The sequence below is a fragment of the Knufia obscura genome, assembly GCF_036327395.1.
Source record: "Knufia obscura strain CCFEE 5817 isolate CBS 148926 chromosome Unknown scaffold_15, whole genome shotgun sequence".
Taxonomy (NCBI): Eukaryota; Fungi; Ascomycota; class Eurotiomycetes; order Chaetothyriales; family Trichomeriaceae; genus Knufia; species Knufia obscura.
This window is the reverse complement of record NW_027042701.1, coordinates 457,247-471,072: the sequence shown is the minus strand read 5'-3', so window position 1 is coordinate 471,072 and position 13,826 is coordinate 457,247. Positions and strand designations below refer to the sequence as shown.

Below are 13,826 nucleotides of genomic sequence, written 5' to 3'. Positions count from 1 at the left end.
AGTGCTTCTCCAACTCGAGGAGTACCTCATATCCGATGGCGGAACCTAGCTGACGTCTTCCTCTGTGCTCGATAACGAGCCATACTCTCTTCGACTTGTGTGACTGTACTTGTATCCTTCCTCATTCCCATCAAAGCATCAACGACAGCGACCCTCCAAAAATGTCAACCTATACCGGCCAAGCACCTTCCGGCTCAGTCGAGCTCGACCCCCGCATCATCCCCTTCTTCGAGAAATTCTACGCCGACTCCGACAACCCAGATGCACACGACGACTACGTCGATTCCATGACCAAGGATGGCACCTTGATCATGGGCAGCAAGAGGGCCACTGGGCAGGGCGAGCTCATGACCTTGCGGAAGGGATTGTGGAGTGGACCGGTCAAGACGCGGTGAGTCTCATTGAGTCGGAAAGAGCTACTACCTACGGCAACGCGGCCAGTGTACAGAACTTACCGTACTGACCATGACCATCAATCAGGAAGCACCACCTTCATCGCATCTACCCATTCACATCCCAGGATGTCATGCTTCATGGTAATGTGGACTATGAGCTTCACAATGGCAAGTCAGTTACCGTCGATTGGGCTGCTCATGCACAGTTCGTGGAAAGCGAGGACAAGAAGTTGCGGATGAGGTTCTACCAGGTGTATTTGGATAGTGCACCCGTTGCGCAGGCGGCGTCTAGCTAGACGGCCTTGACGACAGGTGGTGGACCACAGGACAAAGAGGGTCTAGATGTACTCAAATGTAAATACCTTGAGTAGACGTATGGTCAGATGATCAGATGCAGCGGAAACCCTTCCAAGCCAGGTTTTCAATTTTGATTATTGCTCTTTGCGTCTAGTATTGGTACATTTTATCGTACAAGTTTGCGCTGTCGTCAATGCTGCTGCTGAACGCCGGCCGCAAGACCAGGTCAAAGCCCTTCTGAATGGTGCTGAGATATGTGGTATTTTTGATGACCTTAACCAAGCATTTCAGTGTCAGAAGCGCCTGTAGGAACGCTTGGTCATGATACTCGTCTCCGTCGTGGCAAAACTTCGCCTCTCTCAACTGGCGTCTGATGGGCAGCGCCCTGCGACGTGCTGCAGCATGCAGACGGATCGCGCGTGGGACATTGTTTCTCTCCCGTGTCCAGCTCCATCTCTTCAAAGCACGACCCTCAACCAGGTAGCTCATGCACATTGCTGTTACCACCAGAATCCGGCCTCCCTGACCCATCTTGCATCCTTCGATCGTGCTCCCAATTGTACCCTCGGTTCGGCCCATAAGTACCAAAATCCGTCTGCGCCCACCTCGGTCGTTCATGATCCGGCAACTCTTGAATACCCTCGAGGTTCGTGCTAGGCTGGTACCTGAACGGCCGATAAACAGGCTGCTCAGAGCTTTGCTTCGGCGATGTGTTAGCCATCGAAGACCAAGAGGGTGAATTGACAATTGTGCTCGCGGAGTCCAGCATCTGAGGCTGTGGGGTTGCGGTATCGGTAGGAGAACCTGGCAGCTCGGACTTATGGCCTGACCATGCGGGAGAGCGAATTTCGGGATCTCCGACGTCTGGTATGGTTGGCTCGGCTTGTGCGTTGGCTTTTTCTGAGTCGATGTCTGGATTTGTGTCTGTCCTCTTCTTTTTGAGTTTTTTGTACAGTCGGAATAGACCATAGCATGACATGAGTATGGCTGCAATGCCCAGGAGTCCGATGCCAATGCCCGCGCCTACTTTTTCTCCTGTTGGTCGACCTGCCAGTCCAGAAGCGGCGCCTTCGCTTGTTGCTGCAGCGGATGAGCTTGTGTGGGTAATGGTACTTGTAGTGCTTAGTGCGGAAGAGGACCCAGCTGCTGAGGTAGTGGTCAAGGAAGATGAGTCTGAGGTCGATACTCTGGTCGTAGGAGGTGGCACTGTCTTCGTCGCGGTAGACTGCTCAGAGGTTGGGAGGTTGTCGTAGCTCATGGACGACAGCGGGTAGCCGTGTTCCCAATCAATTTTCTCACCCTTGCTATCAGGAAGATGACCCCATGCATCAAGACCAGGACCGGCTCTGAACAGAGGCATGTCTGGATCTTGTACATTTAGGTCGCACGTGCAGCCCTCCGAATCTTTTGATATACTTGGTGTCGCTGAATCATCGTTCTCGCAGCCAACCCATGTCACAAGTTTGTTCGCATCAGCATCATCGCATGTCACCATACCCAGCCACTGATAATCACTGTAGTTCGCCTTGTAAGGACAGCTTGGGTGGGCGTAAGTGTGATCGGTACAGCCGGCCAAATATGTATACCCAACTGTGAATCTGTCAGTATAATGCTAGATCGCAGTTTGAGGCTCTTACTCGTTTCTTGAACGCACGCATTGTGTGAATTGAGCTTGTCCTTTAGCCGACAGCAGAACGTATGCCCAAGTTCTGCATTGCCAGCCGGTGAATACTCCTCATCTGCTTCAGCACCTGCTTTGTAATAGCAGGTCCCGTTGGTGATGTCGGGATCGATTTCGTACATTTTTGTAGGCGATGAGGTAAAGTCGAAACTGTCTTGTAGATGGCTTGTGTGAGAGCAAAACTTTCGCAGTCAATCAAATTAGTACACGAGAAATTGCGAAGTTCGCCAAAAACATCCAAATTATCGTCATGGCAAAGTGAAGAGATCTGGCAGTCAGTGAAAGTGGTATTATGATGTGATTGTTCTCATACCACCAGTTCTTCCCCAGCCAGAAATCTGATCATGCAGCTATCCGTCGGCAAACCCAGCTTGGTTACAGCAAACATGTTCGGCAGGATGTTGGCTGAAAGTGCTATTCTTGTGCTATACGGTATTTGTGTTCCATACCTTCCTATACCCCAAGAGATCTCGTTGGCCATAGGCCTCGCCTACCACTGTGAGAATCATATCAAGCACTACTAATTTTGCCTGCTTGTCTACCTCGACTTCAATGTGTTCCCTCGAGGCGTGTTGAGCGGGAGTGTCTCCATGAGAAGGCACGTCATTGTATCTGAGTGAGTCGTCAGCGTTCAGTGCTAGGCGCTGTTTGGCTGCCTTAATCTCATCACCGATAGTGTCACTTTCAGCCATTGCGCCGTTTTCTTCCTCGTCATCTTCTTCTTCATTCTCAATAGACACATGCGTTGAGCGCGACCTCTTTTCCAGCCACTCTTGGACGTCCAGGGCCTTTTGCACAAGCTGTCTGAGATCAGATATCTCCTCACTCCCTAATTCACCACGTGCCGGGCACTTACCCAGTGCAGCCCAGATCCAGGCGCCAAGTCTCTTCGCTGCGTCTGCTCGGTTGTCCTGAAATAAGCCCCTCATCTTGATAGTGATTAGCCTTAGAAGCTCGAAGATACTTGTTTCATCCATACAGGCGACTTGCGCCGGATTAGGATCTCGATTCTTCAGACATTGCCCCCAAGTGATTCTAGCATTTTTGTTCTCGGGAGGGAAGAAAATAGGCTGAGAGGATGTGAGCTTCTCGATGGCGGACAGAGGTGGCACGCATTTCAAGGTCGCCGTGACCAAGGTGAATTGTGTCAGGAGAGAATCATAGTATTGTAGTTGCGCCTTGGGAAGTGTGGTAGAAGAGAGGTCGGTATGTACATTTGGCTTTGCTGTATATGTGCCATCCTCATCCCAGTAGCCCCCTTCATCCTGCTCTCCCTCATCACAGTCCTCAACGGGAACATGCTCCTCAGGCTGAGCCCTAAGCAGTTGAGGTATGCCTTTAGCCTCAGATCTGACCATGCGAATGTAATCTATGCCGTCATTGGCAGGGCCATAGAATACATCTTCGTCCACCGACAGACCTGGAAACGCGCCCGTCTGACCAGTGCTGGCGTTGATCTGAGGTCGTTCATCGACTGCGGCTTCTGGATCGTCGTACATTCCATCGTACGAAGCAGCTGGTTCGGTAGCCCTGGAACGCTGCCTCTTTGGTGGACTGTCACATTCCGGTGATGAAGTGTTGCGCCTCTTATTGGACATTGCTGGCCCTGACCTCGATGCTTAACAATCACGTACAAGAAGCAGGGAAAGCGCGACACTGAACTGCAATAGAGGAGAATCAAGCCAATCACAGCGGTCCCGCTTGTTGAGCGGCCTGGTTGCCTGAACTATCACGGAGTACTTCGGCGCTGGGGATACGGCGTGCCTTAGTGTTCAGTATCGCTGTCCGGGGCTTTACAAAACAATTTCACTGGTAGGACCTTACGCTTCGCGACGTTTGGTCAATCTCCTACTGCAGGCGCGCATGTAGCCATTACAAATCATGGGCTGTCGTACTCGTACATTCAAGTATGGCGCTCGTACGAATTGGTACTGATACCTATGTAGTGGTGAAATAAATATGCTGCCTTGAGCCACGATGAATGAACTATTGCAAGGTAAGCAGTTCAAAGATGACTACTCAATACTCTACAGTGATTGTTTTCGGACCCACGGGGGACGTCGGCAGTATAGCAGCCCTCGAAGCGAGCAAAAGAGGTGCTAAGGTTTGGCTCGCCATGAGGGATCCCAGCAAGAACATCGATGGCATCACCAAGGTGCAAGAACAGCAAGGCTCCTTCCACCGAATCCAAGCAGACTTGACAAACGCGGAGTCTGTCAAAAGTGCGGTGCAGCAATCCGGTGCCAAAGCCGCATACCTCTACCGCGTCAACGGCATGGAAGACTCCATCCAGGCCATGAAAGATGCCGGGATAGAATATGTCGTATTTCTCTCGACGTCGGTCATCCTCCCCAGTCAAGACATCCGTCAGATACCACAATCCGACGTTATTGCGTATTTGCACGCAAAGATCGAAATCGCTCTAGAGAACGCCAGCATCGCGCACACAGCTCTACGCCCTGCTTTCTTCGCAGGCAATGTGCTGAGAGACCTCGACAGGTCCAAATGGCCATGGGAAGCTAGAGTCGTGCACGCCCACTGGCCCAGCGACTGCATCGCCCCGCGCGATATTGGTCGAGTCGCTGGCAGTGTGCTTGTCGACCGTCCTTCATCGACTTCGAAGGAAATCATCTACCTCGCCGGGCCACAGCTCATTACATCAATTGAACAGTGGAATATCATCAAGAAGGTCACCGGTCAGACGATCGAGATCGTTCAGCTAGGACCGGAGGAATACACTCAAGAGCTGGTCAGCAAAGGCTTCGCACCGCCCATAGTCAAGGATCTGGTCAGGTACAAAGGCGAGGTAGAGATCGAGTCTTTTTATCCAGAACAGTTCTACAAGGAGTGGGTGGCAAACACCAAGAAATATTCTGGTTACGAATCCACTACTTTTGAGGAGTATATCAGAGCCCGGGGCTTGGCGTGAGCAGAGCTTCGAGCTGCCTGCGACGCGCGACCGAGATGGAACAAGTGTGGGTTGTCAAAGTGCGATGGTGTACCTGGATATGCCCTTATTACACGTGTGTGTAGGCGCATGGGCGCTTGTTGACATCTAATTCTCCCTTCAGTCGCTCTCGCGTGACAATGCTTGAGTGATCTGAAACCCAACAAGCTGAGCAATTCACTGGTAAGGCATATTGTATCGAAGCATTGGGTTTGCTGGGACTGGTGGCTGTCTACCGCAGTCTAACTCCTGTTTGCTTGCATGACCACTCATCCAGACAAAAACAACAATCACCCAGTACAAAGCAGTCATTATTTCAACTCATATTCATTCCGCTTAACGTTCTGCACGATCAACGCAGCTACCGTCGTCGTAATCGTTGTGACACGTTGTCGTTGGTGTCGTTGGCATGTCATTCATATGGCTGCTTCGCTTGCTTCCAGAGGCATGGAGAATATTAACACATTCCTAGTGCCGCCATGGTACCACTTCCATTACCAACTTCGTTAATATTAATCCCATCTTCAACGCATCATGTCAAACACCAACGATCCACCAGCTGTGCCTCCTGTCCCTCGGGGCTCGTTCGAAGCGATCCGTGAATCATATCAGAAGAAGAACGGAGCAATCCTGTTGCGGCCAGAAGACGTCCAAGCAAAGCTCCCACTCCCCACACTCCACAAATTCATCAACGACAATCCGACTCCTCGTGACCACAAAGCGCTAGACGGCTATTTTGGCGACGAGCTAAAGACGCTAGCACACAACTTCTTCAATTGCGGAGATACAACTGACTATCAACATGTCGTTGCATACCTCAAGGCCAAAGGCGATCTGTTCGAAGTAAATGTCGTATATCTGCTGAACTGCTTAGAGATAGAAAAGAAGAAGACGAAGGATCTCGTCGAGAAGCAGATTTCAACCCTCGAAGAGCTTGAAACAAGGAACAAGAGAACGTCTGCAGAGCTCAAGACTGGCTTGGCGAACATCAGAGCAGCAAAGGTACGTCTCCAGCGTCATACTGAAGATGATCCGAAATTGTGCTCTTTACTGTTCGGGACTGCCTACTGATTGCTTATGTGTTTCCAGAAGGAGCCCCTACTGCCTGAGCTGGTTACTAGCGACGATACAGCGTCTGACGTGGAGGAGGATCGAGCCGACAGATTAACTTTGACGAGGTCTTCTATCCTGGCATCTAAATGTGCCATGAATGTAGGTTACTGCCAAGCATGACCAATCTCGGTTGCTTGACTGATGGACTGGTGCAGACAGTCCTCCAGGGCTCATTTCCTCTTGTCAAGCAGCACAGCTCATGCTGTCAAAGTAAGTCAGGTCATCTGTGAACAGCGCGAGACATCAAAAGGCAAAGCCTTCTTTGCCATTCAAGTTTTCCCTGGGCGCCCTTCGGTGTCGGTAGGCATATGAGACCTTCGTCTTCATCGAGGATCCGAGGAGCGTCGTGCCACTAGCACCAAGGTTTACAACACCGGGCAAGTAAATACTTGTAAGGACTGGTGAAGGTCGACGACGACAAAAAAGAGTGCACAGCTCGCATATTGCACAGGTGTTTTGAGGAAAGGAGGAATTCAAGCGTCGTGGTCCGTATTCGGCCGAATTAATGAAGACCCTGAAGACGTCAGCACCTTTGACTTCACCATTTCTTGCAGCCTGAGAAAGCACCATCGTCGATTGCCATAGGCTTGAACTCAGCATAAGTGGGCTTCTATGTATTCATATTGAATATTATGCGAACTTTAAACTAATTCAAAGGATGTAGAGGAGATGCTGCTTTCAGGTGATGTTGATAATCGTCACTAACCCTCCCTAACCATACAGCACAGCAGACTGTACGTGTATCTAGCTTTTCTAGAAAGTGTATTTCTAGTGTAGCGGTCGCCCTCCTACAGCAAAGTCGTGTAGGTCAAAGACATTCTTCACAGCTAACTTGTCGACAGAATCGAGCGAGCAATTTGAACCTGGCAGCACCCAACAGACTCATCTTCAGAGCACAACATGTCAACACCGACACGTATCGGCTTCATTGGTTTGTCCCCCACTGGTGGAAGCTCTGGCACAGGATCGTGGGCATCTAGATCTCACCTTCCGTACCTGCAGTCGGACCGCAATGCAGGCAAGTACAAGATTGGCGCACTTCAGAATTCATCGAAAGCGTCCGCCGAGAAAGCAGCAAGCAAGCTCGAGCTGAACGATGTAACTTGCTATGGCAAACCTGAAGACATTGCCAACTCAGATGTCAACGTGATCGCTGTCTCGGTCAACGTTCCAGGTCACTACGACACTGTCATGCCAGCCTTGAATGCTGGCAAGGATATATTTGTCGAGTGGCCACTGGCTCGAAACCTGAAGGATGCTGAGGAAATGACAAGTCTTGCCAAGGAGAAGAATTTGAGGACGCTTGTGGGCTTGCAGGCTCGTCAGAACCCGTCAGTTGTGGCCTTGAAGAAGATGGTCGACTCTGGTGACCTCGGCGAAATCTTAGGGACGACAATGCATGGATATGGAGGAGTTGGTGGAGCCATGATGCCCAAGGATTTTGCGTATGGCTTTCCGATCGAGAACGGTGCAAACCTTCTCACGATACCTTTCGGACATGCCATCGACGCGATGTGCTACGTACTTGGTGAAATGGATTATGTCTCCGCCACCTTGGCGAACCGTCGACCCAAATTTCAGGTAATCAATTCTGAGGGTAAGGTGGTAGGTGAAGACACGAAGACATCGCATGACTATGTCAGCATCAATGGCACGCTCCAGAAGTCGGGCGGTGTGGTCACAGCCATCTATGAAGGTGGGATGAATCCTTCTGGTGGTCCAAGCTTTTTCTGGCAGGTAAATGGTATTAAGGGCACGGTCGTGTTGGAAGGTGCTATGGGTCATTTGCAGATGTTTCAGCCAAAGGTCAAGTTCGCAAAGGCAGGAGAGGAGGCTAAAGACTTGGAGGTGCAATGGGTTGGCAACGACGTCAGCTATGCGGTCGGCGAGGCGTGGAATGCATTCGCTGGGAAAGGCGATGGTCATGTCACCACTTTCGAGGATGCACTCCTGAGGCACAAGATGCTCGACGCTATCTACAAGAGCAACGAGAGTGGAAAGCGAGAGAAGTATGTCTAAGATATTAGCGTTGAGCAACCCGAAAGCTTCAGCATCGGGGTTTTCGCGAAGTCGTCAGGCCCTATGTTGGCTAGCTAGTAATGCTTTTCTGTTATGTCCACGTCCTCCACATCAACGCCATCAAGATACCACCTGCCTTCGATTCCTTCCTCTGGTACAGCAGTACCATCGCCATCTCTGCCGAGGAGTACATCATTGCCCGACATCATTTTCTTCCGCATCTTGCCGCCGTCCTACTTTCAGTCAGCATCTCCGCCCAGAGGGGTCAAGGGTTCAATGGCTAGGTTACCTTCTCATCAAAAGTCCAGTCCTCCAAGCCATAGCATCGCTTCCACTTCATGCCATCGTCCTTATCCTGATACTCGTACCAGAACTGCACAGCAATCAAGCCTAGCCACCTTTCCTCTCCTTCATAGCCTCCTAAGCGGTCCGGACCACCGATGCGTCGATTCTCAAATGCGAATAGCTCCTTTCTCAAGCGGTAGCTCTTCTCGCGATTCCATTTCATGGTCAGAAGTTCTTCTATCTCCTTTCGGCCTTTCACAAACCAGTGTCGATTGCGCCAGTTGGAATCAGGCGTATAAGCTGCAGCGACACGCGCCGGATCACACGTGTTCCATAGCTTTTGTGCCGTCTTGAGCTTCTGGATAGCTGTTTCGCGCGTGAAAGGGGGCACGAGTGTTGCCATGCTGCGTTGTTAGACTAAGGCACGAGTGACTTACAGCTTCGACTACACGAGAAGCAACACTGCATTCCTGTAAAACTCCTGACTTTATGTATTCAAGTCATGGATGGAACGATGTTACGCAGAGGAATGTTGTAAAGTACCAGTTTGGCAGTAGGTCGCATGCGCCGAGAGTAATCCGAAGAGCAGGGAAGAGCTGACTAAGCATGATTCGCGCTGTGCGACGAGCTTAATCGCGCTTGTGTCCCACTCAGAGCTGCTGCTTTTGCTCTTCAAGTTGTACTTGCTTTTTATCGAAGCCACGGTTTGCCTGCTTCGCCATCGGCATTGACTTCGGGTCGCATCTGTGTCATTGTACCTGCAGTCGGCAACTGTAGACAGTGTTTGAGCTAGTCTATCTGAGGAGCACGGCATCAAACGCTAACGCCCACGATACGCGCCTCATTGTGGTCTTGCTAATGATATTACGTCGAGCCAGTTAGTATCCAGATGGTTGGTAGTATGTAACCGTTTGAGAAACTCAATCCCGACCACCACGAGGCGCTGATGACGCTGTTACGGAGCGAATCCGAGTCGCTTCAACGAACTAAAACCTCGTTTGGTCTGCGATCGATAACCTGCCACAATGCGCTCGGAACAAGAGAAAGACGTGCGTGGTACACCAGCACCAGAAACACTGGTGGGAATTTCTGCAAGGTCCGGCAGAAGCGATACTACAGCTACAGGACCTCGATCCTAAGGAGGTTGGAGGCACAATGCAATGACTTTACAGGTTGCTTTCGTTAGACGTCACAAAATACTGTCACACCAGCTCCACTTGTACGCAGCGCCGAAGAATATATCGGCAGGTTCCAATTCTAGCACCTCTCTTTACTGGGATCTGCCAGTCGTTACTAACCCATCATTTCCTGCGAGGGCCAACCTACCACGCCTTCCACTCCAGCGTCCAACCGGGATCGCAAACACAAGGCTTCGGGACACATCGACTTTGTGACAATCTCAGTGATTATGGGAGGCTCGACGGTCAGATCAGACTAATCCATGACTCTCTCCATGTCTCCAGATCGATATGTGTCATCCTTTCTCGACATCAGGATGATAGCGACATCAACGGGCGAGCGGTTCCCGGGACATCAACGGAATCATATCCAGAGACCTGTTGGCGAGCCTGCTCTGCATGCACTATCATATCGTGCTCGCCTTGACTTCTCTGAGAGGTTCAGATTCAGATTCTATCGAGCTAACAATGTGATTACGCTTCGTATAAGCACAGCATATTCTCATGGGTGAACACAATTTGCCTGAACAACACGCGCCCGAGTTCGCATTGACCTCAGAAGGACATATCGCAAGATTCCACCCTTCAACACTCCTACTCTACCCTTAGCGTATGAACACAGCTTGCTGACTATGTTCCAATGCTTTTTCTTCTTCGACCCGCATACCCTCTCTTTCCAAAAATTCTCCTTGTCTGCAGTTGCTGAGCATGGCGATCTTCGAGCAGATCGAATCTCGTATCATCGTTGACAAGAAACACCTACTCGAGTACGACTACAACGAGCAAAATGACAACGACCTTGATTCGTCCCCGGACGATGAAAGCACTATCATCGAGAAATACGTGGAGAGCAGACCTGGTAAGAACTTCGAGGTTGAATTGCAGTTGTACCCAGGCTTTCACTTCAATCGCATCTTCAATGCGCTCTCCTGCGATGTCTTCGTCGATGGGAACAGAGTCGGAGACAGGCTTCTCATGCAGAAGGACTACTCTAGGAGGAAGAAAAACCCACTGAAGCGCTCCCTGAGTGGCATTGAAGCATACAGGGCTGGCAAAGAGGAACTGCAGAAGTTCAAGTTCAAGCACCTCGAGTCCCGTATGTTGCCTCAGTCTGTTTCAAGTTTCCACACTGATAGTCCCAGACTCAGAAGCGCCGATCAAGAAGATTTCGTCGCGGAGGGCTCGTCATGTGGGCACAATCCGGATCCAGGTCTATAAATACAAAGTTACTCAGAGCTTGCCGGAAGCTACTGTTGCTGATGAGCCAGCTACGATCCGAACGAGCGAGGCCAAGTTGTCTGAGAAGTGCCTGAAGGGTCTGGCTACTGACATGATTACATCGTGAGCCGTGCTTTGTGACATTAGCTCTCTCACCTAACAAGCTAAACAGGTTCGACGCGCCCATTGAGGACGAAATCAGCCCCCTTTGGGACGGATATGAGGTCGGTTGTAAGCCACTGGTTACATTCGTCTTTCGCTACCTGAGTCGAGGCAAGTCCACAACATATGTCTCACAAAAAATGCTGACATCTTTGCAGGAGGTTTGCAAAATATTGGGATACTCGCAAGGCCACCACTACCACCTCCTCTTGAAGAGCGGCCCCGCGAAAGCCTCAGTCGCGACGAATTGCTCGAGCTCTTGCGAAGACAGGACACCACCATCAAAGCCAGCAAGCAGACCATCAAGCAAGAGGGGAAAGAACCTACACTCAAGCCGGTTGGATCCGGAAAGCGGGCACGGGGCGTAGACGAAGACGAAGACGCAGAGCCTCAAGCTGTCAGGCGGTTGAAGCTCAAGGTTGCGCAGCCCAAACCCATCGAATTGAGCGATTCAGACTAGAGCACTTCACCACAGCGCCTCGCAAAGTCTCGGACTCTCTAAGGCGAGCCTGCTTCTCTTGCAGAACAGGTACAAGTTCTCCTGCTTGTCTCAGGACTCTCACTGGTAGGGCACATAGAGGGAGATGAGATCGTCGACACCTTGCTTGGGGACAAATACTAGGTATCAACAAGAGTATGAGGAGGTGCGGTCCCAGGACTGTGCGCTCAGAATCCGCCTGCGGTACAACGGTTCCAAGGAATCGCGCTATGCATCCTTGTTCAAGGATGATCAGGATGGTTTACTAGAATGTTCTTGCTTTTTGCTGACCGCTAGTCCGAGCTTGTACCGAAAAGGGCGTCCCTTGGGCTCAATGATGAGAAAATGCTATCAGATTGCACTTGAAGTGTTGTCCTACTACCGCCATGCTCTGACACCTGTTTATACTGTCCTCGTACGTCTTCTTTGAGCCGCAGGTCCCCCATTGGTAGTGCGGCTTCATAGCCGAGGTCGGAGACTCGGGCGTGCTCCGATTCGTTCATCAGCGGGCTACCTCAAGATTGATAACGAACCAGTAGCATATCTCCGCTGTTGGGCTGGCATAAGCAATTGGAAACAGCGAGGCAACGGCTTCGAGAAACATGCGAACGAATGCTATACGGGCCTCACAAAACCTTTGAACTGTCAACGTGCTGGTCAATACCATCACTCTTGAGGGCCGGCTTACGTATTCAGCGTACAGCAGCTAGGCAGCTTACCACGGAATCCTTCAGCCGCCAAGTCGGTCGCTCGGCCGTGCCTCCTGCTTACGGAATCCTAATCGCTGCTGAAAAAGGGCACAACCCACCGTCGTGCCTTCCTTGTCGGGTACCTTCCGCGCAAACGGACAATCTCAAGTAAACGCCAGCTCTCTACATCTGCTCAAACTAAACAGAACTACACTCCAGCCATGGCAACAAACACAAACGGCGAGCAAGAATGGAGCTTGCAAACCCCACCACCACTCCCACCAGGCTACGAGAAACACCACATCGTCTTCCTCGAAGCCGTCCATCTACCTCTCGCAGAACTCCCCTTCCCGCACACAATCGACATCCACCAACACACCACCGCCGACCAAATCGCCGAACGCATAAAGAACGCCACGATTGTCATCTCCAATGTTGCCGATGTAAAGCCCTCGGACATGGACAACGCACCACATCTGCAGCTGTTAGCCATTCTCGCGACGGGCATGGGCTGGGTCGACAAACCGTATTGTGCTAAGCGGGGTATTACTGTTGTTAATGCGCCGAGCGCGAACATCCCTGCTGTATCGGAGCATTTTCTCGGTCTGTACTTTGCGAGTCGGAAGAGGATTGGTGTTGTGGATGAGATTGTGCATACTAGTGATGAGTGGGTTAAGACGAATAGTTTGACGAAGAGGGTGTGGCCGGAGGGGCCGCCGTTGGGGTGTAGTGAGGAGACGTTGGGGATTGTTGGGTATGGTGCACTGGGGAAGAGGGTTGAGGGGTTGTGTCATGCGTTGGGGTTTAAGGAGGTGTTGATTGCGGAGCGGAAGGGTGCTAAGGAGATTAGAGAGGGGCGCGTTGGGTTTGAGGAGTTGATTAGGAGGTGTACGACTTTTTGTATTGTTTGTCCGCGGGAGCCGGATACGATAGATTTGATTGGGGAAGAGGAGCTGAAGATGATGAGATCGGATGCGTTGTTGATCAATATTGCGAGGGGTGGCATTGTGAATGAGGCGGCGTTGGCGAAGGCACTGAAGGAGGGGCGAATTTTTGGTGCGGCGACGGATGTGCTTGACAATGAGCCTGGTGGTCCTGGAACCACGCCACTGTTGCCTGATGTTGAGAAGGGCGAGGAGGAGGTCCCGAATTTGATCGTCACGAGTCATGTTGCTTGGTTCTCACAGAGCACAATTGCGAAGCTGCAGGGTATCAATCGTGATGCCATGACTGCTTTTGTTGAAGGCAGGATGTATGACCCGAGCGTTAGAGCTTGTGTTGCTGTGCATGATGGGAAGATCTGGAAGCAGACGTAGACAGAGTCATATAGATAGGTACAGCTTAACATGATGCAGCAAATCGAA

General features: G+C 51.0%; 9 protein-coding genes across 9 annotated transcripts; 6 read left to right on the top strand and 3 right to left on the bottom strand.

Annotated features, from left to right (window-relative positions):
• Nucleotides 1–161: 161 nt before the first annotated feature.
• Nucleotides 162–691, top strand: PMZ80_010009 (uncharacterized protein; the record flags this gene model as incomplete). Its single annotated transcript, XM_064878402.1, has 2 exons — nucleotides 162–391; nucleotides 481–691. The coding sequence occupies 2 exons, from the start codon at nucleotides 162–164 to the stop codon at nucleotides 689–691; spliced, it is 441 nt and encodes a 146-aa protein (XP_064725970.1).
• A 473-nt stretch (nucleotides 692–1,164) lies between these two features.
• On the bottom strand, nucleotides 1,165–2,495 carry PMZ80_010008 (uncharacterized protein; the record flags this gene model as incomplete). Its single annotated transcript, XM_064878401.1, has 2 exons — nucleotides 1,165–2,282; nucleotides 2,330–2,495. The coding sequence occupies 2 exons, from the start codon at nucleotides 2,493–2,495 to the stop codon at nucleotides 1,165–1,167; spliced, it is 1,284 nt and encodes a 427-aa protein (XP_064725969.1).
• A 303-nt stretch (nucleotides 2,496–2,798) lies between these two features.
• PMZ80_010007 (uncharacterized protein) lies at nucleotides 2,799–3,971 on the bottom strand (the record flags this gene model as incomplete). The annotated part of the gene is made up of 1 exon (XM_064878400.1): nucleotides 2,799–3,971. The coding sequence occupies one exon, from the start codon at nucleotides 3,969–3,971 to the stop codon at nucleotides 2,799–2,801; it is 1,173 nt and encodes a 390-aa protein (XP_064725968.1).
• Nucleotides 3,972–4,384: 413 nt separating this feature from the next.
• On the top strand, nucleotides 4,385–5,302 carry PMZ80_010006 (uncharacterized protein; the record flags this gene model as incomplete). The annotated part of the gene is made up of 1 exon (XM_064878399.1): nucleotides 4,385–5,302. The coding sequence occupies one exon, from the start codon at nucleotides 4,385–4,387 to the stop codon at nucleotides 5,300–5,302; it is 918 nt and encodes a 305-aa protein (XP_064725967.1).
• A 552-nt stretch (nucleotides 5,303–5,854) lies between these two features.
• Nucleotides 5,855–6,391, top strand: PMZ80_010005 (uncharacterized protein; the record flags this gene model as incomplete). Its single annotated transcript, XM_064878398.1, has 1 exon — nucleotides 5,855–6,391. One exon carries the CDS (start codon nucleotides 5,855–5,857, stop codon nucleotides 6,389–6,391), a length of 537 nt encoding a protein of 178 aa, XP_064725966.1.
• A 942-nt stretch (nucleotides 6,392–7,333) lies between these two features.
• On the top strand, nucleotides 7,334–8,452 carry PMZ80_010004 (uncharacterized protein; the record flags this gene model as incomplete). Its single annotated transcript, XM_064878397.1, has 1 exon — nucleotides 7,334–8,452. One exon carries the CDS (start codon nucleotides 7,334–7,336, stop codon nucleotides 8,450–8,452), a length of 1,119 nt encoding a protein of 372 aa, XP_064725965.1.
• Nucleotides 8,453–8,526: 74 nt separating this feature from the next.
• On the bottom strand, nucleotides 8,527–9,140 carry PMZ80_010003 (uncharacterized protein; the record flags this gene model as incomplete). Its single annotated transcript, XM_064878396.1, has 2 exons — nucleotides 8,527–8,685; nucleotides 8,742–9,140. 2 exons carry the CDS (start codon nucleotides 9,138–9,140, stop codon nucleotides 8,527–8,529), a joined length of 558 nt encoding a protein of 185 aa, XP_064725964.1.
• A 622-nt stretch (nucleotides 9,141–9,762) lies between these two features.
• On the top strand, nucleotides 9,763–11,755 carry PMZ80_010002 (uncharacterized protein; the record flags this gene model as incomplete). Its single annotated transcript, XM_064878395.1, has 6 exons — nucleotides 9,763–9,786; nucleotides 9,863–9,880; nucleotides 10,615–11,011; nucleotides 11,058–11,256; nucleotides 11,306–11,357; nucleotides 11,402–11,755. 6 exons carry the CDS (start codon nucleotides 9,763–9,765, stop codon nucleotides 11,753–11,755), a joined length of 1,044 nt encoding a protein of 347 aa, XP_064725963.1.
• Nucleotides 11,756–12,683: 928 nt separating this feature from the next.
• PMZ80_010001 (uncharacterized protein) lies at nucleotides 12,684–13,778 on the top strand (the record flags this gene model as incomplete). Its single annotated transcript, XM_064878394.1, has 1 exon — nucleotides 12,684–13,778. One exon carries the CDS (start codon nucleotides 12,684–12,686, stop codon nucleotides 13,776–13,778), a length of 1,095 nt encoding a protein of 364 aa, XP_064725962.1.
• Nucleotides 13,779–13,826: the final 48 nt, after the last annotated feature.